General features: G+C 42.1%; 1 protein-coding gene across 2 annotated transcripts in view; it reads right to left on the minus strand.

Annotated features, from left to right (window-relative positions):
- Positions 1-4,406: 4,406 nt before the first annotated feature.
- The window catches only part of LOC141907593 (SAM and SH3 domain-containing protein 1-like), a 43,990-nt gene continuing 24,546 nt past the window's right edge, over positions 4,407-23,850 (minus strand). Inside the window, exons 5-16 of one of the 2 annotated variants that reach the window (XM_074797293.1) lie at positions 13,444-13,545; positions 12,916-13,016; positions 11,766-11,819; positions 11,588-11,651; positions 10,758-11,036; positions 10,577-10,671; positions 10,028-10,273; positions 9,502-9,649; positions 8,398-9,266; positions 8,025-8,156; positions 7,851-7,878; positions 6,853-6,977 (exon numbers count right to left, since the gene is read on the minus strand). In XM_074797293.1, the coding sequence (XP_074653394.1) occupies positions 7,852-7,878; positions 8,025-8,156; positions 8,398-9,266; positions 9,502-9,649; positions 10,028-10,273; positions 10,577-10,671; positions 10,758-11,036; positions 11,588-11,651; positions 11,766-11,819; positions 12,916-13,016; positions 13,444-13,545 (2,117 nt within the window). In that variant the 3' untranslated portion in view covers positions 6,853-6,977; position 7,851. Of the gene's footprint in view, positions 6,978-7,850; positions 7,879-8,024; positions 8,157-8,397; positions 9,267-9,501; positions 9,650-10,027; positions 10,274-10,576; positions 10,672-10,757; positions 11,037-11,587; positions 11,652-11,765; positions 11,820-12,915; positions 13,017-13,443; positions 13,546-23,850 lie in introns of both variants that reach the window. The other variant, XM_074797289.1, reaches the window with a different exon arrangement.

Raw genomic sequence — 23,850 nt, forward strand, 5'->3', positions numbered from 1 at the left:
ACTGATGCTGATTCAGAGTGGTCCTGATGCTGAATAAAGGATGTACAGGGGTGTCCTGGCCGTACGGTGCTGCCGCTATGCTCATCGTTAGCGGGATTTTCATACACTAACGTTAGTCAACTCTGGCAATCGACGTGCTGTCCAGTTATACTCCGTGACCTTAGCTTGCCAGAGTTGACTAACGTTAGTGTATAAAAATACCGCTAACGATGAGCATAGAGGCAGCACCGTACGGTAAAATGTTGATATCTTAACAAAAGTAATTACTGATAACTGATTCAGAGCGGCCGTACTGATGCTGAATTGAGGGTGTACAGGGATGTCCCGGGTTAGAACCCAGTAATTACTGATACTGATTCAGAGTGGTCCTGAATACTGAATTGAGGATGTACAGGGGTGTCCTGGGTAGAACCCAGTAATTACTGATACTGATTCAGAGTGGTCCTGATGCTGAATAGAGGATGTACAGGGGTGTCCCGGGTACAAACCCATGAGTGGTCCAAGTTGTCCTGATGCTGAATAAAGGATGTACAGGGGTGTCCTGACCGTACGGTGCTGCCGCTATGCTCATCGTTAGCGGGATTTTCATACACTAACTAAAGTCAACCCTGGCAATCGACGTGCTGTCCAGTTATACTCCGTGACCTTAGCTTGCCAGAGTTGACTAACGTTAGTGTATAAAAATCCCGCTAACGATGAGCATAGAGGCAGCACCGTACGGTAAAATGTTGAAATCTTAACAAAAGTAATTACTGATAACTGATTCAGAGCGGCCGTACTGATGCTGAATAGACGATGTATGGGGATGTCCCGGGTTCGAACCCAGTAATTACTGATACTGATTCAGAGTGGTCCTGAATACTGAATTGAGGATGTACAGGGATGCCCTGGGTAGAACCCAGCAATTACTGATACTGATTCAGAGTGGTCCTGATGCTGAATAGAGGATGTACAGGGGTGTCCCGGGTACAAACCCATGAGTGGTCCAAGTTGTCCTGATGCTGAATAAAGGATGATCAGGGGTGTCCTGGCCGTACGGTGCTGCCGCTATGTTCATCGTTAGCGGGATTTTCATACACTAACTCTGGCAATCGATGTGCTGTCCAGTTATACTCCGTGACCTTAGCTTGCCAGAGTTGACTAACGTTAGTGTATAAAAATCCCGCTAACGATGAGCATAGAGGCAGCACCGTACGGTAAAATGTTGATATCTTAACAAAAGTAATTACTGATAACTGATTCAGAGCGGCCGTACTGATGCTGAATAGAGGATGTATGGGGATGTCCCGGGTTCGAACCCAGTAATTACTGATACTGATTCAGAGTGGCCCTGATGCTGAATGGAGGATGTACAGGGGTGTCCCGGGTTCAAACCCAGAAATTACTGATACTGATTCAGAGTGGTACTGATGCTGAATAGAGGATGTACAGGGGTATCCCGGGTTCAAACCCAGAAATTACTGATACTGATTCAGAGTGGTACTGATGCTGAATAGAGGATTTACGGGGTATCCTGGGTTCAAACCCATCAATTGCTGTGATTCAGAGTGGTACTGATGGATAAAGGATGAACAGGGATGTCCTGGGTTAGAACCCAGTAATTACTGATACTGATTCAGAGTGGTCCTGATGCTGTTTAGAGGATGTACAGGGATGTCCTGGGTTAGAACCCAGTAATTACTGATACTGATTCTGAGTGGTCCTGATACTGTATAGAAGATGTACAGAGGTGTCCGACGAGAACATCTTACGTGATCGCCATCTATTGGAATTTGGCTGAACTGACTAAATAGCTCTTACTGGTCTCACTGACTCTTCTTTAATCTGTTAAAATCACACTCGCCATCTGGTGGATATAACCATCATTAGACTGTAGTAGCGTAGAAGTCCATCAGATGGCGAGTGTGATTTTAACAGATAAGCAAAAAAATTTCTCTATGATAAAGCTATGAAAGCTATGTATTCTATTATTCAAAAGGGCAGACGTTTGAAACTTCCAGTAGATGTAATGTTTAAACTATTTGACATGTGCGTCGCTCCTATCGCGTTGTACGGTTGCGAAATCTGGGGATATGAAAACCTTGACTTATTAGAAAACCTCCACTGTTTATTTTGTAAAATTATCATGAAAGTTACAAAATATTCCCATAACCTTCAAGTATTAGCGGAGTTAGGACGTTATCCTATGTATATAAGCGTAAAGCGTAGAATGATTAATTTTTGGGTCAAAACGATAGAGTGCAAACAAAGTAAACTTAGTTCAATTCTCTATAAGATATCTTATAATTTATATCTGAATGATAGGTTTAAGAGCCCCTGGCTGTTATTTATTAAGAAGACTTTTGATGACTGTGGCCTTTCGTATATATGGACACAACAATCTATGGTAAACTCTAGGACTTCTCCAAAACAATTACACCGTTTACTCCGTGATCAGCATGTGCAAGAGACAGAATTTAGGCTAAATAATAACCCGTTATACATTAATTTTAGACAATATAAGAAGGATATCAAATTTGAAAACTATATAAATCGGCTTGATGATGACTTAGTGACCAGCTTATTCCAGTTCAGGATTGGGTCTTATCTCCTACCTGTAAATAAATTGTCAAATCTCCATCTACCGAGAACCGATAGATTATGCCCCACCTGTAACGTTTTAGGCGACGAACTACATTTCATTTTTGACTGTAAATTACTTACCGTATTCCGTGAAAGCTACCTAAATTCAAATACCTTTCGGAATCTTGATGTTTTAAAAAATCCAACTTTTAAACTTGCTAAATTTATCAAATTAGGTCTGGATGTATATAGATCCCTCCGGTAGTGTGTGTAAATAGTATGTTGTATATAACGTTTGTTATGTTTCAAAGTGCTTTTATCTACTGTTTTTGTAAATAATTGTAAATACTGTTTCTTTTCCTCCATATACCATGGAAATGGTTGGAGTGTAATAAATATTCGTATTCGTATTCGATAAAAGAAGAGTTAGTGAGACAAGTAAGAGCTATTTAATCAGTTCAGCCAAATTCCAATAGATGGCGATCACGTTAGATGTTCTCGTCGGATACCCCTGTACATCCTCTATTCAGGATCAGTACCACTCTGAATCAGTATCAGTAATTTCTGGGTTTGAACCCGGGACACCCCTGTACATCCTCTATTCAGCATCAGGACCACTCTGAATCAGTATCAGTAATTACTTGATTCGAACCCGGGACACCCCGGTACATCCTCCATTCAGCATCAGGGCCACTCTGAATCAGTATCAGTAATTACTGGGTTCGAACCCGGGACATCCCCATACATCCTCTATTCAGCATCAGTACGGCCGCTCTGAATCAGTTATCAGTAATTACTTTTGTTAAGATTTCAACATTTTACCGTACGGTGCTGCCTCTATGCTCATCGTTAGCGGGATTTTTATACACTAACGTTAGTCAACTCTGGCAAGCTAAGGTCACGGAGTATAACTGGACAGCACGTTGATTGCCAGGGTTGACTTTAGTTAGTGTATGAAAATCCCGCTAACGATGAGCATAGCGGCAGCACCGTACGGTCAGGACACCCCTGTACATCCTTTATTCAGCATCAGGACAACTTGGACCACTCATGGGTTTGTACCCGGGACACCCCTGTACATCCTCTATTCAGCATCAGGACCACTCTGAATCAGTATCAGTAATTGCTGGGTTCTACCCAGGGCATCCCTGTACATCCTCGATTCAGTATTCAGGACCACTCTGAATCAGTATCAGTAATTACTGGGTTCTAACCCGGGACATCCCCGTACATCGTCTATTCAGCATCAGGACCTCTCTGAATCAGTGTCAGTAATTACTGGATTCTACCCATGACATCCCTGTACATCCTCAATTCAGCATCAGGACCTCTCTGAATCAGTATCAGTAATTACTGGGTTCTAACACGGGACATCCCCGTACATCCTCTATTCAGCATCAGTACGGCCGCTCTGAATCAGTTATCAGTAATTACTTTTGTTAAGATATCAACATTTTACCGTACGGTGCTGCCTCTATGCTCATCGTTAGCGGTATTTTTATACACTAACGTTAGTCAACTCTGGCAAGCTAAGGTCACACAGTATAACTGGACAGCACGTCGATTGCCAGGGTTGACTTTAGTTAGTGTATGAAAATACCGCTAACGATGAGCATAGCGGCAGCACCGTACGGTCAGGACACCCCTGTACATCCTTTATTCAGCATCAGGACAACTTGAACCACTCATGGGTTTGTACCCGGGACACCCCTGTACATCCTCTATTCAGCATCAGGCCCACTCTCAAACATTGTCAGTAATTACTAGATTCGAAACCAGGACACCTGTGTTTAGGGTCAAACTCACATCTATAGGTCATTAATCAAACAATGAAAACATGTGAATATGTGATTATACAACACAGACAGGTTTATTTTTAATAAAGGTTCTTGTTTATCTATACAGCAGCCATTTACAACGAGGACATATCTCTATCAATCCTGATCACTTGAAAAAATCAAAATGGTAAAACATTTACTCAGATTTCAAAGTAATTAATACTTATCCATATTTAAGTAAAATAACACAAGATCTGGTTTCAGTTTGATTGAATACATGAAAAGTGTAAAAATACTATAAAAATAAAGGCTCCCAGACTCTGTCTAAGTAATGTCTTCAACCATGAATACATTGAGAATGGGTGAGGGACAAATACAGTATCATTGTATGGATGAGGGGGAGTTGGGGACAGTAAACAAGGCTTTCAAACTAAATACATTGTGCTTGAACTAAATAACAATTCAGTGAATTGTTACATAATAGAAAAACTTGCATAAATATCTGAAACCAGTTCCACAGTAAGTAACTTTACAGTGAAATGAGTTCATCAGTGAAAATCTTTACTTACAAGTGTGGAACTGATTCCTGATGACTACATCACCACAGAACACAAATACATTTTCTTGATATCGAATCTTTGCAAACATTTATCTGACCTTTTTGACCTCTGTGTATATAGATATTTATGTTTATATGGCACTTAGACTTTGAAATAAAAAACTTTTTTTATCTGGATTTACACAAATAACTTCTTGTTTTGTCATCATTTTATATTAAACATGTACTTTTTTACATTTTAGATATCTATATATTTATGTAGAGACTAGTTGTGTAGCTATTTACAGTAAGCATGAATACCAAATATTGGTTATTATCGATGATAAGCAGTAGAAGTAAAAATCAATAGAGTAGAGACTGATGCTGCCCTTCTTCATATTAGCATCAAATTATATATCTCAATATAGGTTTAGATAGATTACGACATTAGGGTTAAACTGTAGGGGAAGCAAGGATACGGACAATAATCCTCAATTTCATTTTTGGATCAAATCAAAATCTATCCTTAATTTCTCAAATTCTACAAATGATGAGTAAAAATTGCACTATATACGAACCCTATAGATTAATCCGAGTTTATCAACAGATAATTTGCCTAATTGACAAAAAATCTACATGAAAGTTGATGGAAAATGAATTAAACTTCGATTGAATTGTCCCATTGATACACACGCACAGTTTTAACCATTTTACAAAGGAAGAAGTGGCCAATCTGTAGGTTGTATACTGTTATGACCTCTTAAGTCTCCATAAGAAATCTACGATTTTGCTCCACATAAATCCGAACAAGCCATCTCAACAGAATTGAGGTTTAGGATGCTCCAGCAGTCATGTGACCAGTAGATGAGTACAATAGGAGACCATCATCTGATAGGAGACTATACCACATGGATGACCCCAGCCCCACTACCCATCGAAGGGTATATACTTAATGAATGACCCCTTACAGAGAATTTTGGCAAATACAATACGATATACAAATTTATCAGACTTGAGGAAAAAACAAATTAATAAATTGATGAACCTATAATAAACAGTTATTTGAATCTATGTATATGCGACATCAGAAAAAAATGCATAAAAATCCTGGAAGACAAAATACTATAAAAAATTATTCTATATAAGATAAAATAATCGCAATGAAAATGAAGGAAGAATTCACCATCAAATAAAATATTGGCTGGAAGAATGTTCTGAATAGTCTGTCAAAAACACCTTATACACACACACACATACACATATATATATGTGTATTGTAATTCTAACAACTTGTGATCCTTAAACATTTTATACAATTTACACATAAGAATCTTTGGAGATTTCGCACACATTTGAAATACCTAAAACCTTTTGTTAAAATTCCCCAGACCAGGTTGAAACCCTAGATTATCAATGTTAGAATGAAAAGCCATGGAAAATAATTGTCAAATATAAAATAAATTGTAGGAAGATGGATTAAAACTTTCAGTGTCATAAAACTTCTTCCCAGACACCACTATGAGTTATCTCGTAGTTCGAAATAGAGCCAGTACAGCCGTTGCAAATACGTAACCATGGATAAGAGGTATTAACTATGAGATAACTTGTAACAATGGCAGAACTGGAACTACGAATACACTCCTGTAGTGGAAGCAAACATGAATGGGCCCAGTCTCACAGTCAAGACTTAAGTCCAAAACCAGTTTATTCCGCTACAAACTCTAAATACTTTCCAACTGTTCAAAAAAGTGTGGGTAACAGTTTGCACATGATCAGTGAGTACGTTAGTCTATTGAAATGCTTGCTGTAACGAGATTGAAATATCATACTTTATCTCGGATATCTGATATATCATAGTGAAATCTCAATAATTCACAAACACTCATCAATTTACGAATATGACTCAAATCTTTGATTCCGCATTGTTTGAAATCGGTGTCTTGAAGGATTCTGAATTCGTCGACCGTTAAACATCCGACAGTCTCTAAATTACTACCATACATCGGTAGTCCAATATGCGTTAATAGATCCTTAATACCGCTGAACTTTCCTTCCATTATAGACTTATTTGCATAGAGTGTCAAACTTTCATTCGGAACCTAAAATTAGAAACACAGAAATTCAGAACGACCGTTAATGATAACAGTTCTAATAGTTATAGTATTATACAGCGCCCCCTATCCACTGCGGTACAATGTTCAAAGGCGCTCCACTAAATCACTATCATTATTATAACTCTAACCATGAATCAGTCTTCTCTAACTGAGGAGATGTAACATCTTATCAGCTGCTAGGGAGTTATGTCTAAGATCAGGTACCCATTTACTCCTGGATGGAGAGAGGTATTGAGGATGAGGACACTAGGTTAATATTTGGGGTTTGAACCCATGACCCATACAGCTTCACAGTTCTACGTGTAATCATTCTATAGTGAATTCTGGACTGTGTTCTACAGTTAGAATTAGTTTACTTCTGGTGATTTGACATCTAGACTCAAATTCTAATCAAGAACCGTAGAACCCAGTCACATATGGTCAGATCATCATTAGTTACTAATGACTTCTTTCCTCATTTGCGATAAAATCAACATTAAGAATCTAAATATACCGGGGTTATCAGCTTTGTGAAACAGTCCTAGTAAAATCTTACTCCAAAACTGTAAAACTGACAGTCGAGTCTCTGAACTAGAAAACACAAGTGTTCAGGTACAACATTTTCACCATCACTTTTTTCACTTAACAAAACATTACAAAATAAATCATCGGAATCGCTACAATCACCAACACAAATAACACAGTTTAACAAGCATTGTGTGTGTAAAAATACCTACATTAGTGCAACATTACTGTTTTATATAAAATATCTATATTTACTATAAATCTAGTGAGTTAGATTTATAGTTAAGAAGCGCAACCCTTCCCCAGTCACAGGCTATGGACGGGATGATTCTACAAATAGTTATATTTACTTACTTTAAAAGTATATCAAATCATTTGACCACTGGAAAATTAGGTATACAAAAAAAATAAAAATCGCATTTATCACACGTCATACAAAAAAAAAAGAAAATAGAAAAATGGTTTTCATGAATAAATCTAAAACTAATCTCTATGATTACCGGTACTGGATTTCATTTTTAAACTTACAGCAATTTTTCCAGCTGCTCGCAGTTGATTTACGCGGATAGTTTCAATACTGTTTAAAACATCCTCTAAACAATATTGTAATTCTTCAGAATATCTTTCAACAAGTGGAGGAGGGATACCACATACTCCATGCTGGAAATACAACAACAGTTTTATCGTGATAAACTACAGAAAGAAACTCTGTTACTGTCAGGATTCAAACTATCAATTGTTGGGGGGGGGGGTGGAGAGCTCAGAGAGGAACTATAGAAAGGAACTCTGTCACTGTCAGGATTCAAACTATCAATTGTCGGGGGTGGAGAGCTCAGAGAAGAATCTCTGTTACTGTCAGAATTCGGGATTATTGAGGGAACAGTTTATAACAGTAACTCACCTCGTTAGTGTATGGTTTCATAGTGAGATCAATTCCTTCCAGTTGTAGTTTCGATGCAATAAGACTATTCAATGAACTCGTCACATTCCTCTGTTGAATATTCGGACTTCCTTTCGTTGAATTATTAGTTTTTTTCGGAGTGAGAAGCGTAGGTAAACTGCCCTGTCGTGTGTGTTCACTATGTAACAGTTTAGGGGAACACGTTTGATTATTTCTCTGTCTGTTTATGATTAAATCTTTACCGGTGCGATGAAACGGTGATCCGGATCTCGTTTCTAAAGTTAAATAATCTTTAGCGTTTCGATGTTGAGTTTGAGGTGAATAATATTGTCTGTGACTAGAACTACGAGGAACCTCGAACGATTGCGATTTAACCGGTCGGTTGTCGAGGGTAACGCTATTACAGCGTCCCGAGTGACCGCCGACGATCGATGAAACTCGTGACGGTTTCGGGAGGATTTTAGGCGGAACTCGAGACGTCGAACTCGACCGGATTTTGACGCCGTTTAAAAACGAAGTGGCATCGAAATTATCAGCAGCAAAAAACGACGGAGATCGCGACGTATCGCGTACAACGACGCCACCTGGTAGCAGATTATTAGTATCACACAGAGACGTCGGCGTAGGGCTGATGATCGGAGTGAAATTATGTAATTCGGCTTCGACTACGAGTTTATGATCCATCGTTAATAAATCGACGCAGTTTCCTTCTCCTCCCCCCTCGTCCAAACAACCATTCGTCGGATTAAACACATGATCCACTAATTCCACATTTTTATGGACATTGTCGTCGTCCTCATTGTTATACGAAGGTGAAGGTGACGGAGAATTTGACGACGTCTGCTCAGAATTCAACAAGTCTCTGTTACCTAGCAACGGCAAATAACATACATTCATACCGATATTTCAGGTTTCTGGGGCTGCAGTTGCTGAAAGCTTGATTACAGATAAACTGATAGATAAATACAATAGTTACAATGAAGTTTTAATTGTCACTACGTTAACTATCCACTTTGAGTAACTGCAGCCCCTGATTCTCGAGAGACTAATATTGATGCTGGTTATTTTCTACTAGTTTTTAGATAGTTTGAAACTAATATTTACCATCACTATCTCTGAGTAGTTGTGCAGCAGTTAATAGTTTAGTAGTTTGTTCAGGAGTTATATCCACTAGTGCTAAAGTTTCTGCTGTCAATTCACTGAACGTATCCATATCTTCATAACCATGAGAAACTAAAACTTCTTTTAAATCCTGAAAAACGAACGAACAGTTACACAACCTCATTATTCTGTTCTCTGTCGAGTTAATCGTTTAACCCTTTCAGTGCGTCTACACCGCAGTGCAGTGTATGAATCAGTGATGGATTTTGCTAGTACACCGCACTGCAGTGTATTGATGTAATTAGTAATTAGTTTTATCTCTATTGAATGATGGCAACACCTGTCAAACATAGTGAAATACTAGTAACTAACAATACACCGCACCACTGTGCAGACGCACTATAGTGGTATTCCCTTTTCAACACACTAGGGTGAAATTTTTTAAAAATTTCAAATTATCTCCAGCACTATAGGGTATTAATTAGTCAGCACTGAAAGGGTTAAAACTGAATAATGATTGAATACATACAGCAAGACCAATTTTACGAAGCACCTCTTCAAGTGTGAGAGATTGACTGAGACGGAACTTTGATAATGTACTCATTAAACTCTGTGATATTGGACGTTGTTTAATTGTCTGATCGTTTTCATTATTCAAATCTTCCGTTATTTCAGTGACACAAACGAATTTAAAATCACCATGACGACCGTTAACGTCGTAACCTCGCCACATGCCAGACGGATCTTTGTTTGTTATTTTTACGATGTCACCTTTCTAAAAATATAGAAAAACATTTTCAGTTTTCATCACATAACTGATAGAAAATACTACACTTCGGAAACGTTTCCTAAAAGATGTCTATCAAAATATAGTTGAAACATTGAATGAACTGTTTAAGCTCAAGAAAACATTTCGGACTTGATATATATCATCTTCAGTCCAATAGAGTACAAAATGTTTCCTCTAGCTAATAATAATAACACTAGTATTCCTGAACGCGACTTTATCAGGATAAAGTCAAAACATCGAATAAACTACGAGCTCGAGGAGACATTTCAAACATTTTACTGTATTTACCTTTAAAGTTAAAGCTTTAGTGTTGTATGGACTAGGAATATAATCAGCTTTAACTATGGCCGTTCCAATCACTGATTTCACTGAATATTCACCATCTGTAAACAAAACATATACAGTACATAAAACATTGATTAATTCGTGTTCACTTAGTCTCAGTTCCAAAGTTCCGCTGAAAACATACCCTCCGCTTTAAGAGTTGAAAATTGCTGATCAGTTGGACTATATTCATCCTGACTAGAATGTCCACCTTGTAAACTTTCCTCTCCGCTGCTAGTGTGACCGGTACTAGTCCAACGACCGCCGGTATTAGAAGTATTTGTAGTAGTAAGAAATGATTGTAAAGGTGGTGTTGAGGCGTATGATTCGTTATCGGTTGTATATGGTGTGTACAACGTCTCGTCGATATTACCGGTGAAATTTAACAGTGATAAAACACTAGACGTATCTCCTATATCTGTATCTGAATAAATATACCAAATACATATAGAATTAGTTGTCGAATAAACACTATAATCCGTGTAAACTGTAGATAAATGAAGAAATCCCACACTTCGAATTTGAAATTAAGTTTTTCTGGTCATTCCACCTGATGATGGCTGTTAGTCAACAGCCGAAACGTTGTGGTTTCGTAATAATAAATTTGATCATATAATTTCAAATTCGAAGTGTGGGATTTCTTCATTTATTTACATATAGAATATAAACTATACATATATATATATATATATCACACGTGTTTGTGAAGTTGTGTTTAATTGAATGTAGATCTGAGGAGTCAAATATAACTCAAATATTGTAAACTATGAGTTAGTAAATTATTTCACATAGGTAATAGTAAGCTCAGGTCCAGGGACTAGCGACGGGTCCCTAGGTCCGGGGACTAACTACGCATCCCTAGGTCCGGGGACTAATGAAGGGTCCCTAGGTCCGGGGACTAACTACGGATCCCTAAGTCTGGGGACTAACTAGGATCCATATGTCCGGGGACTAGAGCTCGAGGGCAACACATACCTGTAGACGAACATGTCGATGCTTTACTGAATTTACGTTGAGCTTTTGGGGCGTCCGGTTGAAACTAAAATACAAACATTACGTGTGAAATGCGGACTCATCAATATTTATACGAGTAACTGATTAATGAGACAGACGCTGCTGCCATCTACAGACCACTAATAGAAACATTATTCACCTCTGCTGAACTTATACTTGCTTTCTTGCTGCGACGAGCTTCAAAATTTTTAACCTGTAACAAATAAATATCATTGATAATAACATTAATTCAGTTGAGTTAAATAAACATCACCCATAGATTGAGATCCCTTGACCTCAGACCCGCGCCCCAGGTCCACAGTTGATTCTACACCCGAGCCCAGGTCCAGTTGATTCTAAACCCGGGCTCAGGGCCCAGTTTCATGAAAAAGTTTTAACTAAAATTTTTGGTTTGATTGCTATTGGTTGCTTCATGTTTTTAATGAGGACGACAATTCAAACTTCACCGTTGATTAAGATTCAATTTACTATAGGGGGAGGGAGAGCGGGAGTGGGAGGGAGAGAGGGAGTGAGAGAGAGAGAGGGAGGAAGAGGGGAGAGGGGGAGGGAGAGGGAGAAAGGAGAGAGGGAGAGGGGGAGGGAGAGGGAGAGAGAGGAGGGGAGAGAGAAGGGGAGTGAGAGGGAGAGGGGGAGAGGGGAGAGGGAGGGGAGGAAGAGAGAGTGCTGATGATAAGTGATTGTTTGAGAACTCACGAGTGGCCATTATTGTAACAGATATAATTCTATTTATTTCAAATGACGTCATTTTCCCTGAAGGCAAATTCTACACCACATTTTAATAATAACGGTTTAATTGAGCAGAGACCGCAGCTCAAATCAACCTCAACAATCAAATCTAGTGTCATGACTACCAGAGATTAGAGAATCGTGTCCTTCAGTTTAACAGTTGAAGTACGTGAATATCTGAGTGGATTAGCAGCATGTGTGACCGCGGTATATATACCGCAGTCCAAAGGTAACAATAGAACTTGAAAAGGCTGGATATAGTATCTTTCGAAGCGACTAGATAGAACATGTATTGCCCAATACCGGTTGTAGCCGATAGACACAGTAGAATGAGACATCTGTCTGTAAAACAGGTTTCATTGAATCATGAGAACAAATAACTGATCGAAGTAAATACAGAGATGACCATCAGATATTCAGTTCAGTATTGTGTCCTGTTTACAACAGATGTTTTTAAATACATTATTCATGCACACTTTCAAAACTGACCGAAGCAAATAAAACGTGAAACGCACTATAGTTCAACCGTTATAAAACGGATTAAAATGGATTAAAATTCTCACCTCCGTTAATGCTTGATCTTGAGACAGTTTTCCTTCTTTTACGGCTAACATTAATTCAGTCAATCCCTCTTTACTCATTGTTATATCGTGCGCCACTAAATCTATAAATATATCATAACCATATCAATAGATGATTCACTTATTCAATATTCACAGAAATTCATCGTTGAAATTTTGAAATTCGATGTTTACAATGAAATATAGTGGTTAGAAAACTTGAGTTATGAAGAAAATTCTACGATGAACCGAAAGTTGTAGTTTCAATAAAACTTGATAAAATTCAGGACCCAGCACCAAGCAAACCATCCTATCTCTCAAATATAAAATCAAACTTATGAGGGAAGATGATCTCAATCCCCACAGAACAACAAGATGATTTGAATCCCTGCAGAGGGAGGATGGTTCGAATCCCTGCTGAGGGAGGATGGTTTGAATCCCTGCTGAGGGAGGATGATCTCAATCCCTGCTGTAGGAGAATGGTTTAGAATCTTGTAGAATAATTCTAATGAAGTGATATGAATAAATTACCATCGGGCGGTTTATAAACTGACGGTCGTTGTTTTTTCTTTCTGCCGAGAGTTTTAAAGAATTGCGAAACTGCGTTCGGTTTCCTCTTTCCGTCGCTGTCTTCTAAAAAATATCATTCAAACATTTATCATTAAATTAACATCCTGTTCAACAGTAAAACCCGCGACAATGCACATCATTTAATACATATATAGACAGATATAAAAACATTTTTACATAGATATAAAAACATTTCAATAGTTTATTTCAAATATTGATCAACACAAATAATATTTCTATTTATTTTATTCTATCTCCGCAAATAGATTATCAATTATTATCAATTATCTATTTTTGTATATTCTATTTCCAAAACATAATTAACTTTTATAGAAAATGTACAAACATCCTGAATCTATAAGACTTTATTTCAGTTGAGAGGGGGTAGTTTCAAACTCAGTGAGTTGGAGGGGGTGAGAAGGGGGTATTACAATGACTGTTCTCCAGTCAGTAAGTAGTGCCATAACTGAGTGAAAGCCAGCGAAAGTTCAACATAACTCAACATTTACAAGTCAAGGTTCAGAGACTTAATGCTCTATTTGTAAATAACAATCCATATTGAAACTACTGACACTAAACATTCAACAGTTTGTTTATTACGACTAGTCTTAAAAATGCTGTAATCTGATTTTTGATAAATGTATTTCCTCTTTTCAACTGGAAGGTTTTCTACAGGCCTCAATTTTTACTGTGAATCACATGTAAAAATTCCGATCCACTATAAATCTTGTAGGAAATGACAAGACACGGTCAGTTCTAATCCTATTTCTACAAATAAAATACAAGTTCTATCAGTAAACCAGACCTGAAGCAATCCCCCCTCCCCCAAACACCCCCCTCCCCTCCCCCAAACTACCCCCCTACCAGAATGCTGATTACAGGAAATCTACTTTCTATGAAGTGTTATCTGAGCGTGAAGTGAAATTAACATCACAAAATAACAATTTATTCAAACAGGAATAAAAACAGTGCAGGAGCCTTGAGGAGGATTCTGTTCTCATCAATATTCCTTCCTGTGCCTGAATCCACTGCTTCACGTGGAGACCACTGTATCCACAGTACTCCACGTGGAGACCACTGTATCCACACTACTCCACGTGGAGACCACTGTATCCACGCTACTCCACGTAGAGACCACTGTATCCACACTACTCCACGTGGAAGCTGCACCACTCCACGTGGAATGTGAGTAGTTATTGTAATTGATACCGGATGTATTGAATGATGATGTCATATCCGACACAGAGGAAGTTGTTAATGGATTACGAACGTTTTTAATGAGTGAATTTGTATCTGTCACAGTTTGATTTATGAGTGACTATTGTTTCAGAGAATGATTAATCAGTTGTGGTCATGAGTTGAGTATCAGTGGACACACATACCGCTCAAACCAGGCCTCGATAAAGTAAAGGTTTCTGATGAAATCGATACATTAGTAACTTGAAACTTACACTGGCAAGTGTAGTTATACATCATTAATGAACTAATGCGAATGTGTATCATTTAAAATGGAATCTATGATCGGATATTAGAGTTACACCCATCATTAATAATAACTCAGACAGACAAGAGAGAGGTTGGGAGAGAGGAAGAGAGTGAGGTTGAGTGAGAGGAGAGAGAGAGATGAGGGTGGACAGAGGGAGAGGTGGGAGAGAGGGAGAGAGGGAGATGAGGGTGGACAGAGGGAGAGGTGGGAGAGAGGGAGAGAGGGAGATGAGGGTGGACAGAGGGAGAGGTGGGAGAGAGGAGAGAGAGATGAGGGTGGACAGAGGGAGAGGTGGGAGAGAGGAGAGAGAGATGAGGGTGGACAGAGGGAGAGGTGGGAGAGAGGGAGAGAGGGAGATGAGGGTGGACAGAGGGAGAGGTGGGAGAGAGGAGAGATGAGGGTGGACAGAGGGAGAGGTGGGAGAGAGGGAGAGAGGGAGATGAGGGTGGACAGAGGGAGAGGTGGGAGAGAGGAGAGAGAGAGATGAGGGTGGACAGAGGGAGAGGTGGGAGAGAGGGAGAGAGGGAGATGAGGGTGGACAGAGGGAGAGGTGGGAGAGAGGGAGAGAGGGAGATGAGGGTGGACAGAGGGAGAGGTGGGAGAGAGGAGAGATGAGGGTGGACAGAGGGAGAGGTGGGAGAGAGGGAGAGAGGGAGATGAGGGTGGACAGAGGGAGAGGTGGGAGAGAGGAGAGAGAGAGATGAGGGTGGACAGAGGGAGAGGTGGGAGAGAGGAGAGAGAGAGATGAGGGTGGACAGAGGGAGAGGTGGGAGAGAGGGAGAGAGGGAGATGAGGGTGGACAGAGGGAGAGGTGGGAGAGAGGGAGAGAGGGAGATGAGGGTGGACAGAGGGAGAGGTGGGAGAGAGGGAGAGAGGGAGATGAGGGTGGACAGAGGGAGAGGTGGGAGAGAGGGAGAGAGGGAGATGAGGGTGGACAGAGGGAGAGGTGGGAGAGAGGGAGAGAGGGAGATGAGGGTGGACAGAGGGAGAGGTGGGAGAGAGGAGAGAGGGAGATGAGGGTGGACAGAGGGAGAGGTGGGAGAGAGAGAGAGAGGGAGATGAGGGTGGACAGAGGGAGAGGTGGGAGAGAGAGAGAGAGATGAGGGTGGACAGAGGGAGAGGTGGGAGAGAGAGAGAGAGGGAGATGAGGGTGGACAGAGGGAGAGGTGGGAGAGAGAGAGAGAGGGAGATGAGGGTGGACAGAGGGAGAGGTGGGAGAGAGAGAGAGAGGGAGATGAGGGTGGACAGAGGGAGAGGTGGGAGAGAGGAGAGAGAGATGAGGGTGGACAGAGGGAGAGGTGGGAGAGAGAGAGAGAGAGATGAGGGTGGACAGAGGGAGAGGTGGGAGAGAGAGAGGGGAGATGAGGGTGGACAGAGGGAGAGGTGGGAGAGAGAGAGAGGAGATGAGGGTGGACAGAGGGAGAGGTGGGAGAGAGAGAGAGAGAGATGAGGGTGGACAGAGGGAGAGGTGGGAGAGAGGAGAGACTCGCACTGATGAGGGTGGACAGAGGGAGAGGTGGGAGAGAGGAGACTGATGAGGGTGGACAGAGGGAGAGGTGGGAGAGAGGAGAGAGAGATGAGGGTGGACAGAGGGAGAGGTGGGAGAGAGGAGAGAGAGATGAGGGTGGACAGAGGGAGAGGTGGGAGAGAGGGAGAGAGGGAGATGAGGGTGGACAGAGGGGAGAGGTGGGAGAGAGGAGAGATGAGGGTGGACAGAGGGAGAGGTGGGAGAGAGGGAGAGAGGGAGATGAGGGTGGACAGAGGGAGAGGTGGGAGAGAGGAGAGAGAGAGATGAGGGTGGACAGAGGGAGAGGTGGGAGAGAGGGAGAGAGGGAGATGAGGGTGGACAGAGGGAGAGGTGGGAGAGAGGGAGAGAGGGAGATGAGGGTGGACAGAGGGAGAGGTGGGAGAGAGGGAGAGAGGGAGATGAGGGTGGACAGAGGGAGAGGTGGGAGAGAGGGAGAGAGGGAGATGAGGGTGGACAGAGGGAGAGGTGGGAGAGAGGAGAGAGAGAGATGAGGGTGGACAGAGGGAGAGGTGGGAGAGAGGGAGAGAGGGAGATGAGGGTGGACAGAGGGAGAGGTGGGAGAGAGGGAGAGAGGGAGATGAGGGTGGACAGAGGGAGAGGTGGGAGAGAGAGAGAGAGGGAGATGAGGGTGGACAGAGGGAGAGGTGGGAGAGAGAGAGGGAGATGAGGGTGGACAGAGGGAGAGGTGGGAGAGAGAGAGAGAGGGAGATGAGGGTGGACAGAGGGAGAGGTGGGAGAGAGGAGAGAGAGATGAGGGTGGACAGAGGGAGAGGTGGGAGAGAGAGAGAGAGGGAGATGAGGGTGGACAGAGGGAGAGGTGGGAGAGAGAGAGAGAGGGAGATGAGGGTGGACAGAGGGAGAGGTGGGAGAGAGAGAGAGAGGGAGATGAGGGTGGACAGAGGGAGAGGTGGGAGAGAGGAGAGAGAGATGAGGGTGGACAGAGGGAGAGGTGGGAGAGAGAGAGGGAGATGAGGGTGGACAGAGGGAGAGGTGGGAGAGAGAGAGGAGATGAGGTGGACAGAGGGAGAGGTGGGAGAGAGGAGAGAGAGATGAGGGTGGACAGAGGGAGAGGTGGGAGAGAGAGAGAGAGGGAGATGAGGGTGGACAGAGGGAGAGGTGGGAGAGAGGAGAGAGAGATGAGGGTGGACAGAGGGAGAGGTGGGAGAGAGAGAGAGAGGGAGATGAGGGTGGGCAGAGGAGAGGTGGGAGAGAGGAGAGAGAGATGAGGGTGGACAGAGGGAGAGGTGGGAGAGAGAGAGAGAGGGAGATGAGGGTGGACAGAGGGAGAGGTGGGAGAGAGGGAGAGAGGGAGATGAGGGTGGACAGGGAGAGGTGGGACAGAGGGGAGAGGGAGATGAGGGTGGACAGAGGGAGACAGTAAATGTTGATTGAGGTAAAACTGGAAGATTAACTTGAGAAATATCTGTTTTAATATCTCTCCCTCCCTCAGTCCTTCCTATCGGTGTATTCACAGTGTATTCACAGTGTATTCACGGTGTATTCACAGTGTATTTACAGTGTATTTACAGTGTATTTACAGTGTATTTAGTTGATTAAGTATCAATGAATGTCGACATCAATAAATGATTTCTAGTAAATAAATGGGTTGGCGATGATTGGAGCTGACCTCACCTCATCCCGACTGTAATCAACAGCCATAGAGAGAACGCCTGTCAGAGAGTTAGAGGAACCCTCAGCACTGTCAAGAAGAACCACAGCGGTAAAGAGGCAAAGAACCCAGTAATGAGGTGGGAATAGTAAAGGTGAAGATAGAATCCCCTCCCCCCATAGTTACAGCCGTTAAACACTGTTGAAATATGTGGATAATGAAATTACAGAAGAGTTAGGATAAGAGAAGGAAGTATTTGTAGATATAACCAGTGAAATTTCCATATTTGATCAATGGTATATTAGTTTATATGCAGGACACAGACAGCGCCGTTGCACCAGTAGTCGCACCAGTAGTCGCACCAATCAGTACAGGTCGCACCAGCAGCGTACTGTCATAGATCATCACTGAATCATTACAAATACAATGTGACAAGCAACGAGTTGATAGTCCACCTCTAAAAATAATGATTCAGTCTCCTGAATAACATTCCTTTATCTACAGCAGCTACTACTTACTACGTCGTCGTTACATTTCATCTTTAGACATAAATCTATTTCGACAATTTGTAATTAAAACCAATAAAAAACTACAGAGATGTTTGAAGAAAGTGGTGTAGGGAGAAATATTCCCGTAAAAACCAGCACTTGCCTTCTACGACTGCTAGAATCTAATTAAACTATCGATCAAATCAAATCAAACTACATCACGACATGTGGCATTTATTTTGTAGAAATGTCTATTTTCATCAGTGAAGCAGTGAAGCTTATCGGTTCACGTCATGAAATCTATCAACAGTTACAGTAGTAATGTTTGATTTATTCTATTCTATACTGACCACTTGAAACAAACTAGACCTATATGTGTCTGGTAATACAGTAACTGGTAATACAGAGTCTGTAACTGGTAATACAGAGCCTGTAACTGGTAATACAGTAACTGGTAATACAGAGCCTGTTACTGGTAATACAGAGTCTATAACTGGTAATACGGAGGTGGAAACTGGTAATACAGAGTCTGTAACTGGTAATACGGAGGTGGAAATTGGTAATACAGAGCCTGCTCTGTGTGGAGGTATCGAGTCATGTATGACATTATAAAACCCCTGACAAATTTAACATTATAAAAAGCCTGAGGTGATATTCATTAAACAGTCATTTACACGACAATTCTGACATAGCAGTTTATTATGTGAGCAATGAAGTAATGTCCCGGGCGATTCAATGAATCTACCGATGTTTCAGTGAATCACTCTCAAGAGATTCTCTTTTTCATATCTCTTTCTCCACGAGATGCCTATAAAATGTCTCTTAATCTTCAATAATGAGATAAAACTACGAGTAGACAATTCTCTGATATTTCATTCTCGATAAAGTTCTATTTCTTATCATCACAGATTCAGCTTGAATGAACACTTAACAATAGTTGAAATATCAACTAATCTAGATCAATGATTCTTGAAAACTTTCCATATTTTAGCATTATTCACTGTTTTGTAACCTCTGTACACCTCTCCCCCTCCACACACCTCTCCCCTCTGTACACCTCTCCCCCTCTGTACACCTCTCCCCCTCTGTACACACCTCCCCCTCTGTATACCTCTTCCCTTCTGTACACCTCTCCCCCTCTGTACACCTCTCCCCCTCTGTACACCTCTCCCCCTCTGTACACCTCTCCCCCTCTGTACACCTCTCCCCCTCCGTACACCTCTCCCCCTCCACACACCTCTCCCCCTCCACACACCTCTCCCCTCTGTACACCCCCCCTCCACACACCTCTCCCCCTCCACACACCTCTCCCCCTCCACACACCTCTCCCCCTCCACACACCTCTCCCCCTCTGTACACCTCTCCCCCTCTGTACACCTCTCCCCCTCTGTACACCTCTCCCCCTCCGTACACCTCTCCCCCTCCACACACCTCTCCCCCTCCACACACCTCTCCCCCTCCACACACCTCTCCCCTCTGTACACCCCCCCCCCCCTCCACACACCTCTCCCCCTCTGTACACCTCTCCCCCTCCACACACCTCTCCCCCTCCACACACCTCTCCCCCTCCACACACCTCTCCCCCTCCACACACCTCTCCCCCTCCACACACCTCTCCCCCTCCACACACCTCTCCCCCTCCACATACCTCTCCCCCTCCACACACCTCTCCCCCTCCACACACCTCTCCCCCTCTGTACACCTCTCCCCCTCTGTACACCTCTCCCCCTCTGTACACCTCTCCCCCTCCACACACCTCTCCCCCTCCACACACCTCTCCCCCTCCACACACCTCTCCCCCTCCACACACCTCTCCCCCTCTGTACACCTCTCCCCCTCTGTACACCTCTCCCCCTCCACACACCTCTCCCCCTCCACACACCTCTCCCCCTCCACACACCTCTCCCCCTCTGTACACCTCTCCCCCTCCACACACCTCTCCCCCTCTGTACACACCTCCCCCTCTGTATACCTCTTCCCTTCTGTACACCTCTCCCCCTCTGTACACCTCTCCCCCTCTGTACACCTCTCCCCCTCTGTACACCTCTCCCCCTCTGTACACCTCTCCCCCTCCACACACCTCTCCCCCTCTGTACACCTCTCCCCCTCTGTACACCTCCCCCCTCTGTACACCTCTCCCCCTGTACACACCTCTCCCCCTCTGTACACCTCCCCCCTCTGTACACCTCTCCCCCTCCACACACCTCTCCCCCCCTCCACACACCTCTCCCCCTCCACAAACCTCTCCCCCTCCACACACCTCTCCCCCTCCACACACCTCTCCCCCTCCACACACCTCTCCCCCTCCACACACCTCTCCCCCTCCACACACCTCTCCCCCTCTGTACACCTCTCCCCCTCTGTACACCTCTCCCCCTCCACACACCTCTCCCCCTCTGTACACCTCTCCCCCTCTGTACACCTCCCCCCTCTGTACACCTCTCCCCCTGTACACACCTCTCCCCCTCTGTACACCTCCCCCCTCTGTACACCTCTCCCCCTCCACACACCTCTCCCCCTCTGTACACCTCTCCCCCTCTGTACACCCCTCCCCCTCTGTACACCTCTCCCCCTCTGTACACCTCCCCCTGTACACACCTCTCCCCCTCTGTACACCTCTCCCCCTCTGTACACCTCTCCCCCTCTGTACACCTCTCCCCCTCTGTACACCTCCCCCCCTCCACACACCTCTCTATTGGTATTGAAGTAATTAGAAATGAACATAGATGTATAAAAGTAAAGTATCAGTAATATCTGCATTGATAATTGATATGATATCTCGATATACTGTAAGTCAATGTGAGAGATAGATGAGAATGAAGCGACCGCGACACACGACACACGAGACTAGCGTCTGATGTGCTTTAAAAAAAACTACAGTTTTCAAGTCACGTAAAATAGTGGCTTCGATAATAAGACACTGAGAGGGAGCAATGATAGCGATGATACAGAACAGTGGTGATGATGAGAGTGATGATGATAGCGGTGGTGATGATGATACTCGGAAATAGTGAAATAAAGAGGAACTGAATTCAGCTGATTAATATGCTGTACGATGAAATGAGGGTTCTGTGTATGTGACAATAAACAGGGAATCATCATACAACTAGACTTCAGATCTTCAATAAAATACTCAATATTCAATAGTCTGATTGTTCGTCTAAACTACTAAACTACGATACTTCTGTAATTTGGTTCTGATCCGACCCATCCCGATATTTCATCAAATATTCACCAACACAAATATCAACCTATCAGATATACATTTATATATATATATATATATATATATATATATATATATATATATATATATATATATATATATATATATATATATATATAGTAGAACCATAATAACTAATTCAGGACCTGTTTATAAAACGTTTAACAAACGGTTTTTAAATCGGTTCTAATCAAATATTCATAAATTCAGCGACAAGCCCTGGCAGTGGAGGATTTCTGAGATATAAAACATTCCACCTTCAATCAATAACAAATCAAACCTATAAACACCGTATATATACAATACTGTACTGTAAGTTTTTTAGCATTACTTTTATCAAATATTTCCTGCCGTTTCAAAGTAACAATATTTGCCTAGACTTTAATCTTTACAAATTCATATTCTTACATTTAATCATCATTTATTCTGCGATGATTATAAAATATGATAATAAAATTGATTAAGACTCACTTTTATTTCTATCGTCTTCCATATTGATGAATGTTACACTTTCTCCGAGTCAATCTGAATTGTTCCTGTTTGTTACAAACAGAATTTATACGCGAGAAATCAACGTCTTATTCTAATGACGAAAGATGGAATTTCCCGACGCTATTTATACACTATTAACAATAACAAACATCTAGGAATCTAGTTTAAGATGTTCTCGATGTGCCTAAATGATTTAACATCATTAACTGCACATTTCAAACATACATTAAACCCGACTGATGACTGTTAAAGACTCTATCACTGATATGATCACAGATCACGCGAGATTATCGTTTATACTATATTTCTATTTGAAACCAGGAAGTAAAATTCCGTCGACATATACCTATATATAAATATATATATATACAGTAATAAATTCAAATAATGATAAAAACTGGTTCCGATTAAAAATGAAATTCAATGACTTGAAGTACTGTTGGGTTTTTTCAAATTAACCTACATTTGATTCAATACATAAACAGTTCAGCCTCTGGGCTGAAAATAAACATGTTCATTTTACTTGAAATATATGTTTCTAATTCGATGAAGAATTATTATGAATTATGTATTGAAATATCAGATAAAAAAAGTCTGAGGAGGTTATTTCTAACTATGTACCTCACCCAACTAAACTACACTAAACTACACTGAACCACACTGAACCAAACTAAACTACACTGAACCCAACTAAACTACACTGAACCCAACTAAACTACACTAAACCCAACTAAACAAACCACACTAAACCCAACTAAACACAGATATCATTAATACGATGAATTCAATTTCTATGAGATTAAAATTAATAGATTTCACTCAGTGATAAATTGTTAGATTATTGATTAGTTTAGACCACCCACAGAGCTGTATGAGAAGTTATTACATGCATGCAATAGAATGGTATACTGATATTAACCAATCAATCAAACATTGGATTCAATTCCGCTGCCTCTCCTGATGGTGTTCGGTAGATTGAGGTGAAAAAGATACCTCAAATTCGTTCCCTCTCCCTCCTCTTTAACCCTATCTATACCTCCCCTCTCTGTGTCCTGTATCAGTATAGATGTGGGCTGTATTGATCTGTGATGTTTTATTGGCGCACTGAGACAGGCTACGATACATTCACGTTTTTAATTCACCTTCATTTGGATATTTTATCTGCTTTGCCAGAATAATCACTTGATCATGATCATGAATAAATTTCCTGGCTATGTTTCATCTCAGTTAATGCAAGTATTTGATCGTTTTAATGATGCAGAATATTGCAACCAAACACTGAATACATTTCAATCGGGGAGATATAGTTCACTGCAGGACTCTGTGCCCTACCCTGCATGACTGGGCCCTGGGCGCCAATCTCTGTGCCCTACGCTGCATGACTGGGCCCTGGGCGCAGATCTCTGGGCCCTACACTGCATGACTGGGCCCTGGGCGCAGATCTCTGGGCCCTACACTGCATGACTTTGGGCCCTGGGCGCTGATCTCTGGGCCCTACACTGCATGACTTTGGGCCCTGGGCACCGATCTCTGGGCCCT

The sequence above is a fragment of the Tubulanus polymorphus genome, chromosome 1, assembly GCF_964204645.1.
Source record: "Tubulanus polymorphus chromosome 1, tnTubPoly1.2, whole genome shotgun sequence".
Classification (NCBI taxonomy): domain Eukaryota; kingdom Metazoa; phylum Nemertea; class Palaeonemertea; order Tubulaniformes; family Tubulanidae; genus Tubulanus; species Tubulanus polymorphus.